This window comes from Sebastes umbrosus, chromosome 8 (genome assembly GCF_015220745.1).
Source record: "Sebastes umbrosus isolate fSebUmb1 chromosome 8, fSebUmb1.pri, whole genome shotgun sequence".
Lineage (NCBI taxonomy): Eukaryota > Metazoa > Chordata > Actinopteri > Perciformes > Sebastidae > Sebastes > Sebastes umbrosus.
Window position 1 is genome coordinate 26,933,328 of NC_051276.1, and position 15,524 is coordinate 26,948,851.

General features: G+C 38.8%; 2 protein-coding genes across 3 annotated transcripts; one reads left to right on the plus strand and one right to left on the minus strand.

Annotated features, from left to right (window-relative positions):
• Window positions 1–507: 507 nt before the first annotated feature.
• Window positions 508–2,739, minus strand: LOC119492550 (phosphatidylethanolamine-binding protein 1-like). Its single transcript, XM_037777060.1, has 4 exons — window positions 2,535–2,739; window positions 1,992–2,101; window positions 1,291–1,391; window positions 508–969 (listed from the first exon to the last, which is right to left on the minus strand). Exons 1-4 carry the CDS (start codon window positions 2,667–2,669, stop codon window positions 752–754), a joined length of 564 nt encoding a protein of 187 aa, XP_037632988.1. The 5' UTR covers window positions 2,670–2,739; the 3' UTR covers window positions 508–751.
• A 2,175-nt stretch (window positions 2,740–4,914) lies between these two features.
• vsig10 (V-set and immunoglobulin domain containing 10) lies at window positions 4,915–15,343 on the plus strand. 2 transcript variants are annotated; one of them, XM_037778062.1, is made up of 9 exons: window positions 4,917–5,201; window positions 5,286–5,597; window positions 6,838–7,143; window positions 10,244–10,534; window positions 12,937–13,221; window positions 13,474–13,587; window positions 13,775–13,787; window positions 14,758–14,900; window positions 14,993–15,343. In XM_037778062.1, exons 1-9 carry the CDS (start codon window positions 5,150–5,152, stop codon window positions 15,085–15,087), a joined length of 1,611 nt encoding a protein of 536 aa, XP_037633990.1. In that variant the 5' UTR covers window positions 4,917–5,149; the 3' UTR covers window positions 15,088–15,343. The 2 variants fall into 2 exon arrangements, 1 of the variants encoding a protein (XP_037633990.1); XR_005207898.1 differs by lacking the exon at window positions 13,775–13,787 and having other exon boundaries at window positions 4,915–5,201.
• The last annotated feature ends 181 nt before the right edge of the window (window positions 15,344–15,524 follow it).

The window sequence follows — 15,524 nt, forward strand, 5'->3', positions numbered from 1 at the left end:
TGTGACTTTTAAATTTCAACGAACTATAGTAGATGTTTATCATGTTTTTTTTTAAAGTTAATTCCCTACTGTAGCGATAATAACACCTGATAGTTTTGATGTGAATTCCCATTAGTAGATCATTTGTTTGTTTGTTTATTTGTTTTGCACAATTTAAGACTATACAACATTTTGGGGACTAGGAACTAAATTTAGTTCCTCCAGTCAAAATGTAGGTAAATTGTACCTGCTGACACCTTTAACAGTAAAGGTCGTACTTTCTGAAAACTGCTCCTTCTGCAACTGAGGTGCCAAGTGTTACCCATCTCTAAAAATTCAATACTCCTGTTTCTAATTATTTAGATATCAATGGAACAAATTTCTCCTCACATTTATGGTAATTTATCATCATGATACTTTATAATATGGTTAATATAACAAGTTATGGAGGCTATGGAGGCAAGTAGGTCTCTAAGCATTTATCAGCCACCACAGGATCAGAAAACATTTCAAAAGATAACGCAACTATTTCAGTGTTGAACAGATTTATTGCAGATGAGTGCAGGTGACATCACTGAGAGGAGCAGTTATTTCTGTAGGCAACAGTGGGGAAAGAAATACTATGTTCATTGGCACACTCACAAAAAAATGCTTTGTTACTGTTGGATTTGTTTGCTTCTTGCAAGAACGGGAACTTCCTACAGACAATCAGCCTCGATCAGTGGGAATTCGTAGTGCTGAACTTGCTTGATTAGAGTCTTTTTTTTTTCATTTATTTTCCGGCCAGCTGCTCGTACAGTTTGGGGACGTAGTCGTCCCACTCGGCCTGGTAGCAGGTTCCCGCCACCGGGGCTCCCAGGTTGTATTTCTGCCTGAAGCTCTGGATCTTGAACTTGCCGCGGCTGTCTCCAGACCGGTTGGTGAGGACGGTCTCAGTGCAGGACAGGCTGCCTGGCTGCTCGTACACCAGCCACACGTACCTGTGGAGACCTGAGGGGGACAAAGACGGAGGTTTTTAAAACAAAACAACCTCTTAAAACTGTAAATTATTGATGCCAGGCTACAGATACTGTTTAAGATTAACTGTGGCAATACCTCCAAACCGGTAGTTACATTCAGTATCTAATATGTTTAACAACAGCCATGTGGACAGTTTTATTTAATCTTGACACAACCTGCAGATCCAGGATTATATGCACTTTACTCGCTGTGTAGAGAGGAACATTGTGTCTTGAACTTCACCCCAAATACGTGACATTTTGCAAAACATGGACACAAATCCATCCAATCATGCGTCGGTCAATTTCTTACCTGTGCCCTTGGGAGGACCAGAGCCCACGTAATCCGACATCACGCAGCCAGAGGACACATCATTTCCTTTCATGTTGACCACCAGAAAGTGGTGCCACTCCCTACAGTGAAGGCAAAAAATACATATTTACAATGAAAGCTAAGATTTAGGGATTTTTTGGTCTTACATGGTGAATATCACTAAGACACAAACCAAGCCCAGGTAGCACTTTGATTTGGAGCTCCAAGAAAACTATAACTAAGCATCTATGTATAGTCTACTACTGTGTGCTATTACTACTACTACTACAAGTACTACTTGAAGGCAGCAGTGTACATGCACAATGCACAGAAAGTGGGTGGTATGTGGGGTAAATAGGGGCTTTCTTTGTCACATTAATAACTGTATCCAGATGTTACACCAAAATCTGTGACCACAGAGAGCCAGCCACACATGAGGTCACCACTTTTGACGTCAGAAAATGGAACCCCACTGTACCTGTATAATAAATGAGGAAAATATGTGACAGAAAACACTCAAAACTAAATTGTTAAAAAATATATAAATGTATTTAAATATTTTTAATTTAAAGATATATTCACAAAACTGTAGGAGAAAAGTAAAAGATAGGCACAGCCGTTAGAAATGGTGACCTTTTGTGTTGCTGGCTCTCTGCGGGCACAGATTTCGCTGTAACACCTGTTTGCCTTTCTCTTCTCACCTGAATTTGGGGTCTTTCCTGCTGGGAGCGTCGGGGTCTGTCAGGGCCAGAGTGTACATCTTACTGGAGTCACATCCTTTCCACTCGATGCAGGTGGGTCTATTCTGCACCTGTTGGGTGACAAGTATTAGTACTGGTGTGTAAACATAATGTTAGGATGGTTGAATGCCTGAGCTTTGGCAGCTCTAAAGTCAAACTAGTCAAGGAACAAGTAATACAAAAATAAATTAATAAAAAAAGGAGAAGTTGAGTTATTGTTCCTTTAATAAGGTGAAGAAGAAGAAGAAGAAGAAGCAGAAGAAGAGTGTCACAGCTCTTGACTCCTCTTGAGGTCGCTATTCTCCGTCTCTTAAAGCTGCAGACTCGCTGCTGGAGGCTTTATGTAACACAACTCATTGTTTGCAACAGACTGATGCCAAATAATCAATCACAAAGCAGTGTTTATAAGAAATAACACGTGTATACAATATAGCTTTTAAGCTAACACAGAGTTGTTAGCTTCATAACTAGCCGTCATCAGTTAGCATTAGCTAACAGACGAACCTGTGTTGGTGTCAGCACTTTGCCGAGCTCGTCGACCTCCACAGAGCCGTATTTAACAGTCAGAGGCTGGGCAGGCTTCTCATCCACCTCCGGCAGGGCGAGAGGACCGGACCACTGGCTCAAATCTGCGGGCATTGTTGACTTCTAGTCCGGTTGAGACGCTGTGTTACAGTAGCTAACTGCTAACTAACTACCGTTGGAACTTGAATACAACTGCCAAAAATGCTGCGTTCAAGTACCACGAGGAGATGTAGGAATTGGTGAAGAATTTGAGCGTTAAGTTAACAAGTTGAACCATCTGAATCTAAAATATAGATAGATAGAAGTTTTGTCGCCCGTTTCCATTATAATAGTGATATATTAGTAGTAATGTAAGCTGAATTTCCTTCATTCATTTCATTTGAAAATGTATTTCGAACAATGTAGAATACAAAAAAATAAAAATAAAAAATAAAGAAAAAGAATGATCATACCAACAAGTGGACAGTCAGAAACAAGTAGTATTTACATAAAATGAAACGCATAAGAAAAATAAATTGTCAAACACTTGATGCATTGATTTACATATTCAAAAAGGAGTGAGAAGAAGTATAAACTTATCTAATCCCACCCCTTCTCCATAAGTCAATTATTAATTATTAACCAACTTCCTTATTGAGCCATACATATACTCTAATTGCATTTTCCTAAATTTGTCTAACTATAATTATTATCATTTATAATTATTCTAACTATAATTATTACCTTTAATCTGTGTCATACAGAAATATAATTGAATTACTGATATAATTATCCTCATCAAAATATAAATTTGTTATCAATCCAGAATACCAATTCATTACTTATAATATAACTTAATCACAATACCAATTCAATACTTACATATTGAGCTTAATCATATTGACTATTTGTTATCTTTTCTTATATGCTTAAATTATTATTTATAATATACAATTTATAATATACAATATGCACATGCAAAACAAGATTCAAGATTCAAGATTCAAGATTCAGCCCTTTATTGTCATTGTAAATACAACGAAATTAGATTGTGACAATCCCATAGGTGCTAAAAAAGATAATACAATAATAAAAAAAGAGATAGTGCAATATAAATATATATATAATATATATATATATATAAAAGATAATACAATATAAAATATAAAAATACAATATGTATATTGATGAGATGACAGTTTTACCAGATTACAGTTTTGCCAGATTATTGCACAAAGTGTCCGTCAGATAATTATATAATTATTGCACAGCATCATATAATTATTGCACAACATGCAATATATACACACAACATGCAATATATACATACACATTATATACACGTATATACATGTGTATATATACACATATATAGACATATATATACATATATACAATACACAGCATCCTGTCATCAAGCATCATCAAGTCAAGTTGGGAGGTAAATTAACTGATTTGATGCTTCTTGCGTTTAGTTCTGTACTGTGTGATGAATTATATTTTTTCCGAGCAATCTGGCTACACATGAACGTTACAAACTGCACCAGCTCCATGCGACCGCCAGAGGGCGCCGTGACGTCACTGCCATGTGGGTTGTAGTTTGCTGAAATGTCTGTCAATCAGATCAGCCTCCTTCAGCCTCATCACTCCTCCAGCTCACATTGCTCCATTAACACACTTTCTGTTTCCAGACATCCCATTTTTAGAAACTGGGCTCTGACTGTGAGAGAATTATTTAATTAATTTAGTAAATTGATGAATATTTTAGCTGTCAAAGCAGAGGAATGTGTATTTCCTCCTTATTAAGATGTAATATGATTCATCTGGGGTTATAATAGTCTACTGTAGGTCTGTGGTCATCAGTAAAGTGGAATAATGCCTATTATCTCCTTTATGATAGTGGTTGAAATGTGTCTCAAAACAACTTAAAACAAGAGTCAATACCAACAGGAGAATACACTGTTTACCATTGGCAGAGCATTTTGGCAATTTTTTCTTGCGCGCTACCCACATAATCAGCTGTGCTGCTCATCCCACAAATGCATGATCCTTACAGGTTGGACATCATTGTGAAGGTAAATAAACAGGCTTTACAACGATGTCAAATACAATTAGCATAACAACAGAGAAATAATCCACCAAACACAAGTTTCCAAACTTTTGTTTCTGAGTTTATTATTGCAGTGTACCATAACCGTCATAATGCAGTGTCATATTGATGTGATGTTAGCTTAATAATACAGAGAAGAAGAATTGTGTTATTGTTCCCTGAAGAAGAAGAAGAATAAGAAGAAGTAAATGTGTTACTGCTCCTTTAACAAGGTAACCAGGTGAGGTCAGGGTGTGGTTTATTCGTGCTAAAGTTCCCGGATCAGCATGCTCTAGTAAACAGAGCCTTCAGGTCACACAGAAAGTGTCATCATGTCAGACTGGTCAGCTCACCTGTAGAGTGGGTTTATAATGTTATAATGGGCGGACATGTGTCCGGTGTGTCGCTGTGTGTTACAGACAAACTCACTCAGGTGGACTAGTCAGACAGGTTTGGACTGGAAGCTCTTTTGTTCACCTTTTCTTTTTGTTTTTTGAGGGCGATGTAGTTTTTCTGCAGAGTTACCATGAAGACAGTCACAGCGGTCGCGCTTCTACACCTGTGTTTCTGTGCGACAGGTGAGTTTGTGTTTAATGTGACAGGTAACACAGGTGAGTCTGTAACCTGCTGACATTGTTCTCTCCCTCTTGTTGTTGTCAAAGCTGCAGTTTCGGTTAGTGACTCCACCGATACGGAGCTGACAGCCACACCGGGCGACGTCGCTCTGCTTCCGTGTTACAACGTCGGTAACGTGACGCCGACTTTAACGGCGTGGGTGAAAAATGGACGAGAGGTCATCAGAGGTGCCGGTTCTTCACCGACTCCTTCACCTGCAGGACAGCGCCTCGCACTGCTGCATGATGGGAGTCTGAACATCAGAGGAGTGATACCTGGAGATGAGGGGATCTACCTGTGCAGCTCCACGTTGCCTGGCAACAACACCTTTCACGCACGTGTCCTGCTGCAAGTCACCAGTAAGTGGTTGTTTTGTTATACTGTATGTCCAGTAATGAGAGCAGTAGGATGAAACTGGGTGGTTTTATATGTTCACTAGAGTTCCTTAAAGCAGATAAACTGGTTCTTCTACATAACAACAGTCACATGGATACAGGTGATGAATGAGAGTGGGCAGGACACAAACAAACAGAAAATGACACTTAAAGGTCTCATATCGTGCTCATTTTCAGGTTCATAATTGTATTTTGCGTTTCTACGAGAACATGTTTACATGCTGTAATGTTCAAAAAAACCCTTTATTTTCCTCATACTGTCTGCCAGAATATACCTGTATTCACCCTCTATCTGAAACGCTCCGTTTTAGCGCATTTTGACGGAATTGCAACAGAATTGCGTTGCTAGGCAACAGCTTTGGTCCATGTTTTACTTCCTGTCAGCTGATGACATTCACATACACTTCAACAGGAAATAAACTAGGACCCATTTAGAATGTTTACGTTTAAAATTGTATTAAGGGTTTAAATATTGTATATTCGTGACATCACGAATGGGCAGAAATCCTGACAGCTTGTTTTAAAAGCAGAGTTTCTGAATACAGGCTGTGTGTATTTCCCTGTGGATTGAGTGTTTTGATAATTTCACAGTATTTCTATAGATCTTAAGCCTGCTTTATAATAAAAAAAACATGAAAATCTCACTTTTTTTTATAATATGGGACCTTTAAAGTTGCAACTGAACATTATTTTTCTTTAAATTAATATATAATGTTTCATAAGGCATGGGGACCAGTGTTTTTTTTATATATATATGTACATATAAGAGGTCTGATGGAGGGTGAAGGTGTGGGATGAATGATGTTATGACAATAATAACCCTGTAATAGTGGTAGCTGTATGTCTACTTAGTTGTTTCATACATTCTTTTGTCTCTTGTATTACTTTCTTGGTTTGTGCTCTTGTTTCCTAACATGAGTCTTACTTTTTAACTACCTAGTCTTGTTCATCAAAAGTTTACTCATCAGCATCATCACCATCAACTGAGGCCAAAAACTCCACACAAAGCATAGTAAAAACATGTCCGGTTATGGATATTTGAAACATATACTCTTGCAAACATGACAATTTACTTATCACACAATAATAAGGTTTTTCAAGTAATATCACAGTTAATCAAATCATTTGAAGTAACATTACAACTTGAGAATAATGAGAGATGAGAATAGACACTGTTGTAAAGCTCTGCTTGTTCTCCTTTCAGGTGGTCCAGAAAACGTGTCTATGTCCATCGGTCCGGCCATTGCTCTGTCCAACGGGACGCTCATCGTCTTTCGGGGTTCCAGCGTCTCCTTTAACTGCTCTGGCTCCTCCTACCCATCTCAGCAGCTGACCTGGGCCTTCAGTGGAGCGTCGTCCAGCAACGAGTCGCTGGTTTCAGCTTCCAGATCCTGGCTGGACTTCAGGATAGAAGACGTTCAGCCAAGCGCTCAGGGAGTTTACAGCTGCAGGGTCCGCAACACCGTCTCTCATCAGGCCGTCAATAAGAGCACTCAGCTGCTAGTATACTGTAAGTACCAGGAGCACAATACCCAGAATGCCTTTCTCCGACTAAAGGTCTGATGTCGAGAAGTATTATTTTTGTGGTTATTTTCATTCACTGGACTGCAAAAACAAGAAATCATGTACACTGAGACACAGTTATTAAGTTTTAGATATCTAAGAAAAGGAAATAAACAAAAATATATACAGGCAAAAACATTAACCATAACACCATAAAATACAGGAGCTCTAAACCTCATCCTAAATCTAGAAAAGAGAAGAAATATTATGATGAAAACATTCTGGCATTTGTGTTCGGGTATTTTTAAGTGGGGTTGTGTGAGGTCAGTGTATTACCTAGAGTAGATGACGGCTGACACGCCCCCAGTTTGAAGAAACAGACAGGAGTAACCGCACGGGAGCAAAGCGATGTACTACAGTGGACGGGGCCGGCAGCAAAACGTATTTTAGCCACCGAAAAGAAAGACTCACCTACAAAAATCAATACCAGCTATATTTAGAATATTTTTGCCACTTAACCTTGCCGTCAGATAGCCCTTTCCGATGGGGAACTGAAGCCGTTGTATACATCTATACTCTCGCCAAAGCCACCAGACTCCACTGAAAAAGACTGTAATTTTACCTCGCAGACCACGAGGGCTGCTGGTCTACCGCTGCCTCAATCGCTTAATTTGTTCGTGCTGTTGTTTGACAACTTACCACTGTATAGCTGTCTCATGACAAGGTAAACCGGCAAAAATATTCTAAATATAGCATACATTTAAACTGATATTGATTATTTTTTAGGTGGCTAAAATATGTTTTGCTGCCGGCCCCGTCCACAGCAGTACATTGCTTTGCTTCCATGCGGTAACTCCTGTCTGTTTCTTCAAACTGGGGGTGTGCCGACCATCATCTACTCTAGGTAATACACTGTCTAAAGATAAGTACCTCATACAACCCCGCTTCAAAACACCCGAAGTATCCCTTTTAATGCTTCAATATTTGAATTCTGCACTTGATTTGCCTCTATCTCCAAAGACAAAACGTCAAAATTGAGTTAAGCCACCACAAAACCAGAGCAAGATAAAAGAAAGGCATTTGATTACAGTGATTTAGATCACTTAGTAGCACTTTCACTTTTTCTGTTGTCAGAAATTGAATTTCCCTCCGGGGATTAATAAAGGTCCATCTTATCTTATCTTATCTTAGAAAGGTCACTTTAAATCCCTTTGATTCAATGCTTTAAAGCATCAAAGCAATAAAACAGAACAACTTAACTTCCCTCACTGTACTTCTTTCGGAGAAAATAATAGAGGGTCAAACAAGGTGAGGGAGAAAAAACAGAAATGTTTAGATAGGCAGGAAAAAAGCTGAGTCATCATCCAATAGCAACTGAGTAAAAGTCAAAAAAGGTGGAGATAATGTCAAATGTTGCCAGACTGAGAACACAAAGAGATCAAGTAAACACAGTAATTCATCTGTGTGGCCTCTGTTATAAAAATAACAGTTTTATCTGCAGGGTCACGAGGTAAGATGATGAGACATTGAATGGATTTCCTGAATTCTTAACACACAAACATTTCCTGTTTTTGCTGATTTCATGGAATTACTCATAGATGCATGACTTTTTTAGATTTTCACTTATAAATGTGTCTCAACCTGTTTATAAAATCTTTTTTTAAAAATGACATCTTGTAGATTAATCACGGCCTTACGGTTACACATTTCATAGATATGTAACACTTTATTTTGAAGGGCGAATAGACTCGGAATTTCCTAGAAAAGGACTGATGTAAATAATAATGCATTTAAAGTATTTCAGTCAACGCAGTAATTCAGCTGAACATGAAAACGTTTGTCTACAGGCAAGAAGACAGCACAACATCCTGTATTCGAAGGATAAAGTTTCCAATAATAAATGCGTGATTAATCAATATTTACTTTAAATTGAACAGACCTTCTGAGGAAATTCCCCTGGAAGATCAATGACTTCTTATGAACTCAAGACTTAAAGTTGAGTTCGGCATCATTTAAGTAGGGGAACAATATGTAGAGATCGCAGTAGGCTACTAAACAAGATAATGACTAAATTTAAGTTTATATACCTTTTATTCTTTAAGAAAGGTATAGAGCAATGGTATCACATCAATGACTAAAAATCCAACAAATTATATAAAAACACGTTGGGAAAAGGAGATACAAATTAAAACACCTGAGGAGGGAAAATTAGCGCACTTTCACCAAATTACAAAGAGGAAGAGGAAAGATTTTTGTTGGAAAAATCTGTTGTTTTTATAACTCCTAAGCAAAAATGTAAATTAACTGTGACCCAGTACTTTGCTGGAGGGAGTGTGAATCAGCACTGGTGGACCCTGCACACATGTTGGTATTGAGGGTTGCCCCCTCTTAGTCGACAAATCTGTCTTTTTAGTCTTAGTCGACTAAGATTTCTTTAGTCGATTAGTAATTTTTTATGCTTTTTTTCATGCTGAATGACTAATTTCCAAGAAACTTATGAGCACATCTCTGGTAAACACAAGATTTAAAGTGGTGCTTTTGTGTGATTCTTTGTGGGAAAACTTGGTTTTACAGATCTGTCGATTAAAGCAACTAATCAATTAGCTGAGAAAATCGTATGAGCGTTAGTCGACTAAGAATTTCTTTGGTTAAGGACAGCCCTAGTTGTCATATATTCAGCCTATTTGGGAGAAGGTGGGACATTTAATGTCAGGGATACTGGGTTTCTACCCCTTGAGGATCTTAATGGCTGCAGGTAAAAAAAAGACTATTACTAAATTCTGGCTTCAAAGAAACACTCCTACTATGTACCTTTTTAATAAAAACTGTTAACTACTGTAATTACAGTGTGCTCCATGGAAAAGATGTTGACTACTAAAAGACAAGGGTGAAAAATACTGGATGAAATGGGATTATTGCTTTCAAGAAACAAACACTGTTTATGAACTTTTCACCATTTTTCCTTATTTAAGGTGACTGTGTCTAAATCCCAGTGTAATGAATGCACATACAGAGACGGTGTCTCTAATTTAGCTTGATATTTAATCATAGTACAACAGTTGCTCTCTGTAGTTTGTGTCCTTACTGATGTGTTTTGTCCTGACTAGATGTCCCAGACAGACACCCTGAGTGTATGTGGGCACCAGCACAGGACCCCTCCCACGTCCATTTCAACTGCACCTGGTTTGGAGCGTATCCCACCCCGACGCTACGCTGGGGAGAAGACGAGGGAGAGCAAGGAGCTCGCTGGAAAGGACACGTTTATGCAACGGAGGAGACGGAAAGCCTGTCAGTGACGCTGAACCGCTCGATGCTGCACGAGGGGCAGACGCTGAGGTGCATGGCCCAGCACCTTGCGCTCGCTGCGGGAAAAGAGAAGCCGTGTTCGTTTACTCTCAGTAAGCATGTTGTGGTGAAACTTAACAATCCTGAGATGTGCAACTGCTGAATCTTTTATGTGCTTTCCACTTTAGAGCAACACTGACACTCTTCAGTGAGGTTGTTGACAATGTTTACTTGACTCAGTATTCTTAGTGTTGACGTTACTTTAATTTAAAGGGCCGGTTCATCCAAACAAAACATATTTTCTCAATTACCACCAGTCGAATATCACCATGCAGATAGTTTGAGGTTTATTTGTTCAGGTTTTGAGATATCTGCCTCCGAGGTTTCTGCCTCCACACCAGCACAATTTAGGATTTTGTTTTGGTGCTCACATTATTTAAAATGATTAAAATATTTAGCAGCAGCTTCTCTTTCTAGAAACAAAGAAATAATACGCATAAAAGCTATTCGCAGTGAGATTTGTAGATTATCCAGAGTAACACAGGAATTTTAGTACTACAGCGTATTAGGGCCATTGTAGGTCAAATAAATTAATAATTATGAACCCGGGGAAGGGGGGTAATAGTTCGAGAGAAAACTCAAAATTTTAGAGATTAAAGTTGTACATTTATGGGAAAATAAACTTGGATGAGTCCGAGACTTTTTTTCTCGAAAATTTACGACTTTATAATCTCGCAAATTTATAAATTATTTTTGTAAATTTCCCAGATTAATCTCAGAGAATATACAATTTTTTTTCTTGTAAATTTATGACTTTAATCTCAGGAATTCAGATTTTTTTTTTGGAATAATAAAATTACATTTTAAAAACTTTAAAGAAACATCTATCTCCACTAAAGTATCCTTGTTACTTTGGATAATCCACATAGAGTAACTGTGGACAGTTTTCATGGGGACTATTTATTTGATGGATTATCCAGAGTACCTGATACTGTTTCTAGAAAGATATATTCCAGCTTAATTTTTAAATGTAGTTTTTCAATGCTGCAAATACCAAAAAATTAATATTTTAATATTTACCTCCACTGTACTGGGATGGAGGTAGAAAATCTGAAATATCTCAAAGCTTCAAAGCAGATAAATCCACGCAAATCCTAATGTTATAAAGGGTCAGCATGGGTAGAGATACCATACAAGACTTCAACACAAAAAAAGTCCCTGTGAAACTGATGACTGCATTGTTCTGTGGCCAAATAAAACCAAAATCATCTGCATGACTACAAAACACCAGAGGGATGTGAGAAATCATGTTTCGTGAGTGATGCGTACTTAGTAGCAGTCCCTCATTCTTTGGTACTTGCTGTCATTTCCCTTTTCCTAATCCATTTAAGCTGAATGTCACTGAGTTAATTGGAGGTTATTCAGGTCACCTGTTGTGCAGGGTGTGTGTGTGGGGGCGGGGAACCGGCTCCTAATTAACAATTGAGAGCAGCTTGGTTCAATTCTCGGCCAATCAGGGTGTGACGGACGCCCTTTCTTTAGAGCTTAAGAGAGGAGGGGAACTACACACCTAGGACATTATCGTCCTTTCTTGCAGAACTAATTTCATCATATTCAGCTAGAAACTCTGGCCTTTAGAGACTTCTTTGCTGTCTTAACTTTTCTGCTTGAGGGTGATTTTGAGCTGGAGTGAATATTAGAGAACACCTTTCCACTAGGTTACCTGCATCAGGGCAGAGTTTCTGCTGTCTAACAATAACACCCGCAGACTTTATTTTCATTGAAATCACCTTTACACACATTTCCTTATTGAAGAGGTATTTGTTTCATTGTGAATACACTTGTGAGATTTGTTTCTCCAAGTAAATACTTGTCTATTATGTGATTTTGGAACTGGTTCTCAGGCTTCTTCTTGATCAGCTTAAATCTGAGGAATTCGTACCGTCACAAAGCATACATGCTGAAATGTACCTCCTCCCCTTCAGGCGACAAGCCCTTCCTGTCACAAACTCACGGATTCACAATGCATGTCATCTACTCTGTTCCTCCTATGAACACCCAAAGACTCTCCACGTCTTTTTCACAGAGCTCTGCTTACTGTATAAACTTCAGTGTAACAACATTAATATTAAGGACTTTATAAACTCCTTGTTTAATTCTCATAATTAGATTTTAAGTGCTGCTGCGGTTACAAACACAGCCTCAGAGACACAGTTGGTAGCGTGTAAACGAGGACACAGTGTTGCATCTAGGTCATGTGGTCAGTGAGTCATTCAATATAGTGTAAAGGTTATCACAGGACGGGATTGCGCAACAATGAGATGACGCAAAAGTGTGTGTGACCGTTTATACGTTTGCAATAGCTTATCTGCATTCTTTGATGTCGATCAAAGCATTGAAGATGAGGTGTGTCCTTGTCAAATAAGATTGCGGGTTTTATTCCCACTGGGGCCAACTATTATACCTTTGAAAAGAAGAGTCTGAAAATAGTTCAATGTTTGTCCCTCTCTCCCAGAATCTCCGTACCCTGAAGGCAACCCGTTGGTCACGGCTCTGGAGGCGACCAGCGTGACTCTATCCTGCTCCGAGTACGTGTCCGTCCCCCCTGCCAACACCACGTGGAGAAAAGGGCTCCAGCAGGAGGACATTGTTCCCGGATCGAAGTACGTCCTGTCTGAGGAAGGCCCCGTCTTCAAGCTGACCATACACAACATCAGCAAGGATGACGAAGGCTACTACTTCTGCCGCAGCGAGAACCCCCTCGCCGTGCGCGAGCTGGAACTCTACCTCACTGTGAAGAGTGAGTTTGGGTCAATAAGTTATTGCATTTTTGTAAACAAATGAAAGCTTCAACGTCAGAGGGAATGGCGAGTTGAACATACAGTTCTCAGTACATCAGGTCATGAACATAGTTCATGAACGGATCAGAGGTTTGAACAATAAGCCAGTCACTGCAGCTGTCGACTCCACCTCTGGAATGCTGATAAACCTGCTGCTCCTCCCTTCTTCTGCCTCATACTCCTCTCCTGTCTCCTGTGTTTTGCCTCGACAGCTTCCTCTGCTTACACGGGAGCAACCATCGGCGTCTTCATAGCTGCATTGATCGTGGGAGCGGCCGCGATCGTAGCTAAAACCGTTTACTCCAGCCGACACCGAATTTGCCTGGGTAACTTTTGTCTTACCTTTGCAACATGAGCACGGAAGTCACAAATGCATGCAACTTAACCTACTGTAGATCATAATCAGTCTTTTCTCACATTAAAATCTCATCTGTAATGTTGTATATGAGAAGTATAAATCACAAAAATCCACTAATACTAATGTCACAATTTCTGTTCATATTCTTGTTTCAGGAGATGGCTTTGGGTGAGTACCTCACATCTACTTATCTAATACGCACTGCATGCTTATTTTAGTAACCCAAACCATTCAATTAAAGAGATTAAATTAGATTATGTACTGCAATCTGGGTTTTCTGTTTTTTAGTTTGTTATATTTTTATTGCAGTAGTTTATTTTTCTTATTCCTGCAAACATCTGGCCAACGTGTGTAGATGTTCTCCTGTCATACTACAATATTACCATGAAATTAATTTGATTTGTTGCAACAGTAAACATCAGATTTCTGAATCAAGTAGCTGAGCTTCTCTTTTGTCTATTTGGCACCAGTGTTCACTAATCATACTGGTATAAATCCATCAGAAAAGAAGCAGAAATACCAATTTCTGCTCTGATTGTGGCCTCAATAGATCACAATGCAATGCAACTGCAAGGCATGTTGTATTAAAGGATTAGTTAAGCATTTTGGGGAATATGTGTATTTCCTTTTTTTTTGCATTAGATGAGCAGATACCACATAAGGGATAATGTACAGTGAGCCAGTCATTGTTGTGAAATAAACCCCGATAGGGCAACAATGAACCGTTCGCTGTACATTATCCCGCTTATTACATGGCTATTTACTTAAGAAATCAATAATTTGACACAAAAATGGTACTCCAGAGTCCGAGATCAGAACTGTGCCCATAGCAACAGTCTGTTATACATAGCAGCGGTCTGTTATACATAGCAACGGTCTGTTATACATAGCAACGGTCTGTTATGCATAGCAACGGCCTGTTCTAAATATATATATATATATGTAAATTTAATTTAATTTGGGTACTTTTCCATTGTGAATACATTACATTCTCAAAACCTCCCTAAACCTACTTGGAGTTCGGATACAGACGTTGATACAACACTTAATAAAGATTTGATGATATGTATCATGTATTTATTATCATATAGTTCCCTGGCCTTCACTCTGATCTAATGGTAATATTTCTGCTCTTTAGGCACATGGAGGAGGACAGAGGAGACGTGCTGAGTCTGGTGGAGTCAGACGACGAGCAGCTCTTTCAGGACGCCGTTCCCCGGCTGCCTCCGTTAACCAACGGAAACCACACAACACTCGTCCAGATACATCGACTCCCATCCAGTATGACCTCATCATGGCAGTTTATATTGAGTTTGTAAATGAAGAGTTTGGTCATGTAAGAATGTCCCTTTTATGTTTTTTGTTTTTTTTAGGTGATCATGAGGATGCAGAAACTGCTGACACCAGCTCACAGCACCAGGACGATACTGTACAGACAGAAGAGCCAGCGGATCTTGTAACATTTTAGGTACTGGGTGTTTTTTAGATAAGTGTTTTATTTTTAGGTAAATACCATTTACTCCCAATGACGATGTGAACAGAATCGGTGGAAGACACATGTAAAAACAAAATCATCTCTTTTAATTTTTTTTTAACAGGGTTTTGAATTTTTGTAAGCTTATTTCTATGATTTGTTTGTACAGCATTTTGAATATGTTGCTCTGATATTGAGATTTTTGTGCAGTAAATGAAGCTGTTTAAACTAAATGTGATGTGACAATGGCTTTGGTGATCCATAACTTATTGATATATGCATACATCCCCACCCTGTGTTGTACATGTAGCATTTAACTATGACTATCCCAGGCCAGAATGCAACTTGAGACTGGAACCATTTTAAAAATGTGGTGGAGTGAGTTTGTCAGTCGTCTCATGAGTGTAGTGAAGTGAAGCGTAAAACAACAG

Bases quoted from the DNA above. Each gene is read 5' to 3' on its own strand.
- vsig10 (XM_037778062.1), top strand. From the start codon at position 5,150: ATGAAGACAGTCACAGCGGTCGCGCTTCTACACCTGTGTTTCTGTGCG. The intron at 7,144-10,243 runs GTAAGTACCAGG...TGTCCTGACTAG, and splicing joins CACTCAGCTGCTAGTATACT to ATGTCCCAGACAGACACCCT. The intron at 10,535-12,936 runs GTAAGCATGTTG...CCTCTCTCCCAG, and splicing joins GCCGTGTTCGTTTACTCTCA to AATCTCCGTACCCTGAAGGC.
- LOC119492550 (XM_037777060.1), bottom strand. From the start codon at position 2,669: ATGCCCGCAGATTTGAGCCAGTGGTCCGGTCCTCTCGCCCTGCCGGAG. The intron at 2,102-2,534 runs GTTCGTCTGTTA...GTCACCCAACAG, and splicing joins AAGTGCTGACACCAACACAG to GTGCAGAATAGACCCACCTG. The intron at 1,392-1,991 runs GTGAGAAGAGAA...CCTTCACTGTAG, and splicing joins AGGAAAGACCCCAAATTCAG to GGAGTGGCACCACTTTCTGG.